Below are 12,666 nucleotides of genomic sequence, written 5' to 3' on the forward strand. Positions count from 1 at the left end.
AATGATGTTTATTTGGCTACTAATCCAAATGAAGCATACAACTGTTTTGAAGATCAATTCAAATTACTTTACAATTTGTGTTTTCCTATTAAAAAAGTTAAAGTTACTTCAACGTCAAAACCTAAATGGATTACCAAAGGAATAAAGAGTTGTTGTAAGCGTAAACGCCAATTACTTTGGAAATATAGATTATCGAAAGATAAACTACACGATAAAATAATTTTTCAAAATTACTCAAAGCGCCTGAAAAAAATTATTAAACTTACCCAGAAAGCACAAAATAACTACTTTATTACACAATCGAATAATAAAACAAAGGCATCATGGAACGTTATAAATAAACACAAATCTAAACAACCGATGGAAAATATTCAACAGGTAATATTTAATGACAAAACTATAAGATCACCGGAAAAAATTGCGCAAGCGTTTAATCAGTACTTTATTGACCAAACTCTTAGTAAGTCAAAACAGCAGAATCACATACAATCAACGCAAAAAAATAATATTGCGAGTGCTAAAAATGATAACTATAATTATATGAATACGATGACATGCAATTTACCTAATTCTATATTTATGAAGCCCACAAATTCCCATGACATTAAAATGATAATTAATTCTTTAAAAAACAGTAACAGTACGGGCTACGACGGAATTAGTACAAAAGTAGTAAAGGCAGTATCCTGTATAATTTCACCTTTGATCAGTCATATTACTAATTTATGTATAGAAAAGGGAGAATTCCCGGAAAGATTAAAAATAGGTATTGTTAAACCGCTTTTTAAAAAAGGCGATAAGGAAGATTTAGCCAGCTATAGACCAGTTGCACTGCTTTCCATTTTTTCAAAAATTATAGAAAAAGTAATTCATAACTCCATTTACGGATATTTTGAAAAGAATAACTTATTCACGCAAGAACAAATGGGATTTCGTAAAGGTAAGTCTATTAATATGGCTATTTTTGACCTTATGCGAGTAATAGTAACAAATGTTGACAAGAGAGTTCCGGTATCAGCACTTTACATGGATATGTCGAAAGCTTTCGATTTTGTAGATCATAGAATATTGCTAGATAAATTATATAAATATGGAGTTAGAGGTAATGTGCATAATTTGATTAAGTCTTACTTGGTTAATCGAAAGCAGTTAACTCAAATAAATAGACTATGCGTTGAAATGAAAACTGAGGTCACTTATTCATCGGAAGTTAGACAAATTCATTATGGCGTACCTCAGGGAAGCGTTTTAGGCCCTTTATTGTTTATTATTTATATAAATGATTTGCCAAAAGCCATCGAGTATCCAATGGTACTCTTTGCTGATGACAGCACCATAATGTTCACTTGTAAAGATCCAGAAACATATGAAACTGAAATATCCAAGACATTAGAATCAGTAATAAACTGGTTAACTAGCAATAATTTAAAAATCAATTTAGAAAAAACTAAAATAATGACATTTAAACAAAGGCGAAATGATAAATGTAGTTTAAATATTTCATATTTAAACTACAACAAATTGAGAAAACGGATGTGACAAAATTTTTAGGAATAAGCTTAGATCATAAATTGACATGGAGAAATCAAATAGACATTATATGTAAGAAACTGCATCAATTTTCATATGTTTTATATAATTTAAGAAAGATTGTTAGTGAACAAGTTGTTTTGACGGCATATCAAGCCTATGTAACATCAACACTAAGGTATGGCATTATATTTTGGGCAAACTCAGTTGACAGAGAAGTAGCGTTTAAAGCGCAAAAAAGATGCATTAGATCATTGTGTGGAATTGGGTTAGCAACTGGGTTCATGTAAACCATATTTTAAAAAATTAGGACTATTAACTCTACCTTGTTTGTATATTTTCGAAATTGTAATTTTTGTTAAAAGTAATCCCCACTTATTTCAACAGTTTAAGAGTATACGTCTTAGGAACAGAATAAATTCAATGCCTTCCAAAACAGCATTATATAGGAAAAGTATATTTGGAATGGCCCCACAAATTTTTAATAAAATACCGAGTGAATTAAGAAATTTAGAGGATATGACAAGTTTTAAAAGTAAAGTTTTTAAATATTTAGTTGACAAAACATATTATAGTGTAAGCGAATTTTTGTTAGACTATAATTAATGGTAACTGTGCACAGCATGTAGTCACAGTCCATTAATGACAAAAAATTGTACGCCTTATGGCACAACATAGTGATACAACAGTAATACTATAAGATCTGTACTTATGTACTATTCATACCTATGTTGGACAAATAAACGATTTTGTATTTGTATTTGTATTTGTATTATTTACGCTTACTGTGTGCCTTTAGTAGATAAAAAATCTCGTATTTACGTCATGCATGTTTTTAATTTAATGTAAGACAAAATTTATGGACTTCACGTTTCGTTGTAAACATCTTAAAGGTGTTAAACTATCAAAATTGTGTATGAACAGGCAAAGATTCTCGTATATTTACTCGTAAGTTGTAAATCATTGTCTCAAGCTAAAAATATAAGCAAGTGAAGGTCATTGCAACTATGGCACGTGGCGATACTGGCGATGCGCTCAAAATAATTAATAACTACTATGTTGTTACTACTTTTGATGTTTTTGCAACATTTACGACATGAATCCACTATAGGTACGATACGGAAAATAGTTTTGACTGGGGAAAACGGGTTTTCACGGTGACATATCTTACATATCTACACCATAAGCGCCCCAATAAAAATGAAGAAAGGGGTCGTCCAGAAATCATGTGATCATATTTGGCGTATTTTTGGCCCAAATTGTAATTGTAAACACGTTTTAATAGAATAGCATTAAATTGCAGAGTTTTTCCGATTTATTATATAATCTAAACTGAAATACAGTAGGTAATAGCGGAATTTGTGTGGGCAGGAGTAATATATTACGGGTTGGTAGTGACAAGTTGTTGTTAGCCCGTGATTAATTTTGCCGCCGGGCTTGTACGAACAGCCAGAGAACACTAGAATGTAATAATATAATACCTACGTGTAACCGATTATGTACGTTTTAACGTTCGTTACATTGTGCGTGAAATCACGTAGCTAAATAATAGGCCACGGATTGCTGGCTCTAACTAAACATGTAACACACATTACTTTTAAATTTTCATTTAGACTTTGCAGCAGTCATCAATAGCAGAATTGAGTAAGTAGGTAATTAAACGGCCAATTACTTAGTTAATTAATAAATCTTCTGAAACAACTTCGATTAATATGCCTACCTCACAACGTAAAGATTAAGATGGTTAAAAATCAAAAACAACCAAGTTTTCACGTGAAATCTAGGTTACCGGGAAATCGTCAGTAGACTTCGAAACCCACTTACTGGCACTAATTTTGTCCTTAATCTATCGTGAGTCGTAAGTTCCTCGTGAGTTTGAAACGAAATTTGTTACTTACGCCTTCAACCGGCATGGTGGATTTCTTGAGGTTGGCGGGTGGCGCGCCGGCCAGGGAGGATTTGGCGTCGGCAAGCTCGCGCTGTAGCCGCAGGGCCACCTCGTTGGAACGGGCCAGCTCCACTTCAAGCTCCTTGATCCGATGCACGCGGTCTAGGCCGCCTTGACCGCCTACTATCTGAAATATAATTGAGATGGTTACCAAAGTGTTAGGTCCCTTGTCGTTCTAACGCTCGATCCTGATTGATTAGCCTAATGACTTACCCTAGAATTGCGTTTACCCCCTAGTACTATGCGACTTGATCTATCTCTTGGGGCCACTTGCACCATTCACCAATCCGGGGTTAACCGGTTAAACTTGGTGATACCGTGGTTACTAGTAAAATTTTACACTGGGTTAACGGTGTAACCGGTTAAACCCGCCCCGGGTTAGTGGATTGGTGCAAGTGGGCCTTAGTGAGTGAGTTATATGAAGATATCCGATATATAAGGTCCTCTAAGCTATTCAAACTCTCAATTAACATGGTCCCCTTGTCAAAGTTGAATGTGGTGTGGCGTGTTTTAATCGTATTTGACTCACCTCTAATAATTTCTTCTCTTGGTCCAATTTCTCCTGCTCCAATTGCTCTGCTTTCCTCTCCGTCTTTTTCAACTTAAACGATAATACTCTACAGTTTTTTATAGTCTGTTCCAGTTCTCTTCTTAAGGATGAGTACTCGTCCGCTTGATCTTCTCTGAAATAAATACGTCGATTATCATAAGGCCAGAATTGTCTAATAAATATTAAAATAAAAATGCTAAAAACCTCCAACGCAAATTTTAAGCCAAAAATGAAACTGCTGGATTGATTTCTACTAAACATGCTAAGAACCACGAAAGAAACTCGCTGTCACATAAAAAAATCGCATGGAAATCGGTCAATCCGTTGTAGTTACGATGCCACATCGCGTCACTTCGGGCGGCAACACACGGAGCTCATTTTTGCGGACCTGCCAAATCATGTCCTCCGTGGCTTGTCAAAAATTTTAGAATTGCATAGCAACAGAGGCCCGATTCGGGCCTCGCCACAGAGGAGATTGCTGTTGACAGCAATTATTATGGTTACCTAAAATTATCTTGCATCTCCTCGATCTCCTCTTCAAGGTCACGCAGCTCCTTCTTCATGTCTTCGTTCTCGTCCATCAGCTCCTCGCATAGCGTCTCGGCGGCCAACAGCTTGGCACGCAGCTGTTCTACTTGCCGAGTCAGTGATTCACCCGATGGGCGGGACTTAAACAAAGTAAAATATACATTGTTAATGTTTTGACTCTGATGAAAGTGATGAATATTGTCATAATTAGATTTTCTGATAGTGGTAATCGCTCCGTACGTGCTTCACTGGTATGGAAATATTTCGTTTAATTATGTATTGTACCAGTACAAGTCTGTATAGCCGGGTACTCATTAGCGAGTTTGCGCAAACCTGCGAACCACGTACACACTATGTTTTTTTGGTTACAGTACATGCAACGGTTACGGTTACGGCTCGCTAATGAGTATCCGGCTTATTCGATTGTATTTTGGTATTTTATTGGGTACATAGGTAAAACCGGGGCGTTGCGAACGAACTTCAATGACCCAGTGGCGTAGCTAGAGGATATGGCGCCCGGGGCAGGCACCAAATTTGCGCCCTCCCCCCCCCCAACGAAATGAACTAACGAAAGGGTTACTTTTTTAATTATCAAAGTTTTACTTTTAATTGAGACAAATAAGTGTTTTTTTAATACAGTTGCTCAAAAAGTGCTACTTTACGTAGCTGTTTAGCGTGCGGAAAGTTGGTTATCTCGAACTAGTGCTTTTTACTTTTCCATTTTTTTAAAAATTTATACTTGTTCCAATTCACGACTACTTATTGATGAGTGTTAATATTAGTTTCCTTTAAACGTCGTAATCAGCATAAAAACCTACCGTTAATGTAAGAATACGAAAAATATTACATATTTCATATTTAATTACTTACCTCTTCATCATTATAACACGTTTATTTTTTAATATTCAATATTGAAAATTCCGTTCTTAACCCTTATCTTGGCAAGGCTCAAAATATCTTAAATATAAACATTTGTTTAGTTTTATGTCACCTAGTGAGCATACTAGACTATTAAAAAATAAGGAAAAAAATCCAGGTTTTTCCAGTTTCGGAAAACCATATGTATCATATTTGATACAATGCCAATAACTCGACAAAATAGTTACCTACTTTATAGAAGAAAAATGTAGTTTTTAATGAAAATAAAACATGTAATACAACAGAAATTAGCATTTACTGCTAATTAAACGCAATCTAAAGCATCAGATGACTATTAAACCTGTAAAAATAAATTATATCGACGAATACCTGATCACATGGGCGGAAAATTTGATCCCGTAAAGTTTCAAAAAAGTCGTCAACAAAAAGTTGAGTAAAATATGAAAAGTAAACAAATAATTAAAAGTAAAAAAAAGTACTTTTTTTTTACTTTGGGGCCATTTTTTGCCATACACATATTTTTCCGTGCTACGGGCTACGGCGTAGCAATAATGCTACAGCGTACGAATATATAGTTAAATAACATCTAGTACTTAAAAAAATTAAAGTTTAATAACTAAATAATACAACAACTAATATTAAATAATTAAAGCATGTTTTGTCACCCCACAAAAATAAAAAAATTAAAAAATCATGTAAAACTATTTAGACTATAACTTGGCAATGTATTAAATGTAATACAATCCTTTCGATATGTACATTTCTGAGTTCTTGGCAGTGTATCAAATATAATACATAACAGTTTCATGTAAGGTTCTGTGTATTAAATGTTTTTAAATTCGAAGGCATTGTAAATATGTATGCACTAAGAGACAGTAAAGATATCAAAATATAGATTATGGAAAAATATATACTAACATAAGAAATAAATGCAAAACTTCCAGTACGAACCGAAATCTATTGTTTCCGCGGCGCCATGTTGATTATTACTAATTAATTTACAATGACACTCGTGTCCATTATTTTTTTCTATAAATAAGGAGGGTAGCTCGACATATTGATGGCAGAATTATTTTGTTAGGTAATAAAGTGAACCTGCTAGATTTTTTTAAGTTCCATGTATCACGGGTGTTACGATGCCAAGATAAGGGTTAATAAGTTGACTGAATGGAACGGAATAGCTGCCAAACGCCCATAGATATAATATACTTAAAGACGACGTCTAACCGATCTGTCACTGTTACCACTTTTGTTTAGTGTACGATTAACAATGTTTTTCTTATTTTTTCGCAACTGTATTAAAAAACGTCGTTCGATACACGTGCGGAAATGTCATTCTTCACTCGTCCCGAGTCTTGCCACTCGCCTGCGGCTCGTGGCAAGATATCTCGGTACTCGTGAAGTAATGACATACCTTCCGCACTAGCATCGAAATGTACTATTTTAGTACATCGGTGGCTAACAAGCTTACGACCCACCTGATGGTAAGCGGTCACCGCATCCTATGGACGTCTACACTCCAGGGGTGTTACATGCGCGTTGCCGACCATTTTAAAACTAATACACTTATTTTTTGGAGATCTCCTTAGACTTAAAGATTCAATATCGCTTGTGAGTTTGGGATCGTAGACTATTCATAGGTACAGCGCGCCTTTGGGCTGATTTGAAGGGTGCTCCAGATGCTCCTGCCCAAAGGTGGCAGCAGTACTTAATAAATGGGATCTGTCTACCCCAGATTAAAGTATCGCCTCCCTTTATCTCTTATCTCTTATCTCTCTTATAAAGATCTCTCTTATTGAGCACATCGAGTTTTTTTGGATACCAGCGCAGCCTACCCAGTAGGGAATGCAAATCGGTTATTTTTTGTATGGAAATAATCGGTTATTAACCGAAACCGCGGTTATTTCCATACAAAAAGTTTTTGGCAAAAAATTCATTTTTGGTACAAGCTTTTATCGCTGACTGTACTTTTCTCACGACAGACAACTAATACTCATCGAGACAATTCTAAAAACCCCTAACACAATTAGGTTGCGTTGTTTCATCACAGAGTTCCTATGGCCACCTCCTGTCTCCATCATCAGATCAGTTCGAAAGTACCATATTATTGTATTGTCATCAGAACTACATACAGCTGCCAATTTTCATAACGCTACGATCCTTGGAAGATGGTTATAGTACATTACTACAGAGGCCGGGACGAAAGGGGTTGCCGGCCGAAGACATATAGACGGCCGAGCGAAGCGAGGCCGGATAGGTCTGAGCGCGGGCAACCCCATTTCCCGCCGAGGTATGTATAGTGCTTTTCTCAAACATGCAATGAAATAAATAAAATAAAAATTCCACGAAACCCAAGCTTTATTTATAGAAAAAACTAAAAGTAAACTACACCCAAAATATAACCAACACGTACCTATATCATTATCACGCGTATGTTTTACACGAGTCGTGTATTTTTACTACCGTATACTTTCATGTATCTTTGATTTTTTCGCCTTGTATCCGTCTGACTGTCGTTTTCGTCACATAAGTTTACATAGTCTTTCATGTTGATATCATGTTTCACATACATCGTTGCTTTATGCATGGAGTAAATAAGTATAATTTCCACAGTGTTGACGAATTTGTAGTTACATTCATTTAAAATATGCCACAAAACTGTTTCTAATAAACTGTAAGCCATTTTTCTTAGTTTCTCAAATAATAAAATTGCCATAAGCAACCATATACATACTTCGTCTTTGACTTGGCGGCTGAGGCAGCAAGTTATTTAAAATCAATTCTGCTTACGCTGCCAATTCCAACACCTACGATTACAATTAATATTAATTTCATTATTTTGTCGGAACTCATATTAAAGTCAAAAAATCAACAACGCACCATAAATCCAATAAAACAGAATGAATATTTTTCAACTTTACCTCCATAACAATTTAAAAAATATAACTACGCGTGTTTGAGTAGACCTTTTTACCGCTAACGTTTAGATGAAATATTTTAATTGTTTTTATTTGTGTAGTTAAATTTATAATTTAAAATTATAGAATGTATTATTTATTAAGTTCATGTTGATTTTATACAAATAAAACTGCAAATTATAGCAAACATTGTTTTTTGTTTTTTTTTTATAGGCGTAGTGGCAGAGAGTCATTACGAACCATAAAGCAAATACTGCCTCTAGTTTTTTTTATGGATGAATGCCACGATGCTGTGTCACAAATATCTGTGAAATGAAAATTAAAAAAGAGGACTTTGCCGGCCTAGGCCTGCAAGATGTGTATGAAATTCCATTAACGACCTTTTGTCCTAGCCGGACCTGAAACGTCATACTTCGCAGCCTATTATAAGGAACATAACATCAATATTTCATTGCATGTTTGAGAAAAATTAGTTACCTTAGATTCCATTACATAGTTAGTTACATACAGGTCGACGTTCCTATAGCCACCTCCTGTCTCCATAATCAGATCAGTTCGACAGTACCATATTATTGTATTGTCATCAGAACTACATACAGCTGCCAATTTTCATGACGCTATGATCGTTGGAAGATGGTTAAATTAGTTACCTTAGATTCCATTACATAGTTAGTTACATACAGGTCGACCTAATAAAAGCTTGTTAAAAATAACAGATTTGCATTCCCTACTACCCAGCAAGGTGGCTACGAAATTATTGGACGTCACTGATGGAGATGTCAACGCCGAGGCTCCCAATACTCCCTGACATGGGAAGGCTTGTGCCTTGAAAAATGTGACGTCCCACGGGTAAAGGTACTTTATGGCGGTTGGCGCTTACGCTATTATTAACGCCATTCCAATATTATTGCGGCGCTAAGTATGTGACGTAAGTGCCAGCCGCCATAACCTATCTACCTTACCGTACCTTTTACCATGGAACGTCACAAACGAGGTTTTCTTAGCGCTGAACGCGCAAAATTGAGTCTTGGTGGGATTGAATTGGACTAAATTGTCCCGATCCTACACCGAAACTCTGGATAGAATGCTCTCAATACCTGACACAGGTTTTTCACGACATTCTAGTATCACTGAACGAGCGATGTTAGCACGGCATGTCTTATACAGGGTGGTCCAAACCTTGACGTCCAAATTTTTTTTAATTCCTCACGCTGTGGGCTATCGGAATATATGTATGTTAACCGACGTTTCGTAGTTTTCGAATTATGATTTTTATTACTTTTAACTTTTGTTAAGAAATTCCGGGGTGAAGATTTAATTTATAAAAACAACTATTGAACTTTATTGAATGTTTCTTTTTGTAACATAATCCTTGACAAACGGCGCAGTTGCTAAAAAAACAGCATCCTCACTTGGCTGAGTTGGGAAAAAAAGACAAACTTTTACGTTCAAGCATGTCAAGCTTAGATGTTGCCCTTACCTAAATAAATAAAAAATACAAGCGATTTCAACGACTTTTTGTTATTTTAGAAACTGAGTTTTTTTTAAAGATCAGAAAAGTGATACTTAATAGTCCTAATTTTTCAGAGTCGCCGATCAAAGTCCTCTTTTGTTATTTCTAGTGTCCGACCGAAACATGTTTTTTTGCCGAAACCGAAACCGAATGTTCGGCTTTGGCTCTAGTTTCGGCCGAAACCGAAACCGAAACCGAAACTTTTGTAGACTTGTTAAAATCGTTGAAAAAATGTCATAAAACCTCTTTTATACACATATTATGGGGCTGTCAACACCCAATATCCTTGAAATTGATGTTACTTAAGCAATTTTTTAAGAAAATTACTAGAGTTAGACCAAGATAATTCTGCAACGATTTTGATAACACACGCAGGGCAAGTGTTATTCTAAACGTCAAAACTTCTATGAAATTATGTCGTATAAATAACATTTGCACTAGTTGCACTGCGTATGCTATCAAAATCATTGCAGAATTTTCTTGGTCTAACTCTATTCATTCACCAGTCAAGTTAACATGTAGATACAGGGTCATCCAAAAAACCAACCAAAAACGCGAACGCGAAAGTTTTTGTTGATCGCAAGGCCGGGTACCAATCTTCACCTGGGCCTAAAAGTCCGAAGTGCCCCAGTGAGGCAAACTTTCATGTGAAGTCAAAGCCGTGCTTCAGGCTTCAGGATAAGTACTTGAGCACAGACTCCAACCAATGTCCATTGTATTAAAAAGCGAGACCGCAGGCCGAGCACGGCGCAGCGAGGCCAAAGGCTAAGCTGAAGTAGAGGACATGTGGAATTAACACAAACCAATAGTAAATTGAGATAAAATCACTCATTCGTTCCGAAACAATTAGACAGTGTGCGCGTTATAGTTATTGACAGCCTCTTAAGACTGCGTCGACCGTCCAGTGGCGCCCTCATTAGTGGAATTGTGTTTTATAATAAACCAATTAATTTCTGTACCTATACATGAATCAGTATAATATATAGGTATTAATATTGTTGTCCTACTTATTTTTTTCGTATGTTTCGGCCCGGCCGAAAGGTTCGGCCGTTTTTTGGCCGAAACCGAAACTACAGCCGAAACATGATTTTTTACCCGAAACTGGCCGAAACCGAAACCGAACCTTCGGTCGGACACTAGTTATTTCTACCATTATTTTATGGGGTCACTTCCCCATCGCTATTTCATGTTATGGCGTCCGTTAGCTCGTGGGGTGGATGACATTCGAAAAATTGCGGGGCACTTTTGGATGAGACTAGCCCAGGACCGGGATAAGTGGCGTACACGAAGAGAGGCCTATGCTCAGCAGTGGGCGACTGAAGGCTAGAATGATGATGATTTCATGTTATCAGTGCAAATACCACGAACAATTATTAATTTCTTAACAAAAGTTGAAAGTTAAACTCGTAAACTACGAAATATCGGCTAACATACATGGGGTATATTCTGATAACCCACGACGACGATAATAAAAAAATTTTTTGGACGTCAAGGTTTGGACCATCCTGTACCTATACAGGGTGGCTAAAAAATAACTGCATTTCCGTTGCCAGGGAGGTTTGGGGATTATAACGAGCAAGTCGCGAAAAAAAAATTTGGCTGTGTACTACACTTTGGCTGGTCCATTTTCTATGGGAGGTATTTTGCCCATTTTGGCGCCCCCCCTTGGACGGCGCCCGGGGACCTTTTCAGTAATTTAGCAAATCTACATAATTCAAATGAGTAAAAATTGTATGTATCTTTGCGATGGTTTTGTGGGTAAAGCAAAACCTAGTTCAATTTGGAACGGGATTCAATCTCGGTCGAGGCATACGAGTATGTACCTAAGTATGAATTCATAATTCTTCGCGATCGATAATAAACCATCATTAATAAAAGTTCCGCGTCCTCTTTTCAGTTATTGTAGGTACCTCAAGTTCACACTCAATCTCCTTAATCTTCAACGACAGATGTTTCTTCTCGTCCTTCAGATCCTCGTTCTGCGTGGTCAGCTCGTTGACCTTCGTCTGAAGCTTGAGGACCTCTGACGAGCGCCCGGTGGTGTACTTGTTAGCCGTGTCAATGTTAGCGAGCCTCCGAAGCAAGATGTCGCTCTTTTCCTTTTCGACTCGCTCGCAACGTTTACGAAGAATGTCTACTTCCTGCTTTAGTCCTTCTATTTGGTCCTGAAATATACAGATGATTTACAATTTGTATTGCTTTTAATGTTAAGTTCAAAATTTGACCAGTAGGTATTTCGCAATAGCGAAACATTTTTATTTTTTGATTTTAGGCAGGTACACGTTAACAAGAAAACATGAATCCTTAGATTTCAGAAGTTTAACAAAACACGTTAGCATCATTTAATATAAAATATAAAATTTAGTACTTAAATGGATTATGATTTTATACCTAACTATTCTCAATGAGAGAATTTCAGCAAATTAAAAAATTGTCATGAACGTGTTGTGAAGACGTCTCTACACACTTTTAAAATCCCACACACACCCATTTAGATCATTGACAACTTGCAAAGTGCAAATGTTAAAAATCGTCACGAGTCCAGATTTTTTTTTGAGTTCTCCATGTTCAGGGCCCAGCCGCAGCCTAGCTCTGTGTGTCCGGAGTGATATTTACCTGGTAGTCCTTAACATTAGCGTCAACTAAGGTCCCCTCTGTGGTCGTGGTGCCTGCTGTGCTTGCGTCGTCGTCAGATTCCTCTTTCTCTTTCGAAGGCCCGCCGCGTAAAGGCGGTTTGGAAGTCTTTGAGGAGTTTCTCGATTCTTTTACCTGAAATACCAGAATAAAATTTATAATAATA

General features: G+C 36.5%; 1 protein-coding gene across 5 annotated transcripts in view; it reads right to left on the reverse strand.

The window, feature by feature from the left end:
- LOC134680056 (myosin-11) overlaps window positions 1-12,666 on the reverse strand; it is a 54,099-nt gene that overhangs the window by 24,987 nt on the left and 16,446 nt on the right. For all 5 annotated transcript variants that reach the window (XM_063539062.1, XM_063539061.1, XM_063539060.1 and 2 more), the window contains exons 6-10: window positions 12,483-12,635; window positions 11,777-12,031; window positions 4,533-4,696; window positions 4,008-4,161; window positions 3,429-3,605 (exon numbers count right to left, since the gene is read on the reverse strand). In XM_063539062.1, coding sequence (XP_063395132.1) covers window positions 3,429-3,605; window positions 4,008-4,161; window positions 4,533-4,696; window positions 11,777-12,031; window positions 12,483-12,635 — 903 coding nt within the window. The remainder of the gene's footprint in view (window positions 1-3,428; window positions 3,606-4,007; window positions 4,162-4,532; window positions 4,697-11,776; window positions 12,032-12,482; window positions 12,636-12,666) is intronic.

This window comes from Cydia fagiglandana, chromosome 3 (genome assembly GCF_963556715.1).
Source record: "Cydia fagiglandana chromosome 3, ilCydFagi1.1, whole genome shotgun sequence".
In the NCBI taxonomy this organism is placed as follows: Eukaryota; Metazoa; Arthropoda; class Insecta; order Lepidoptera; family Tortricidae; genus Cydia; species Cydia fagiglandana.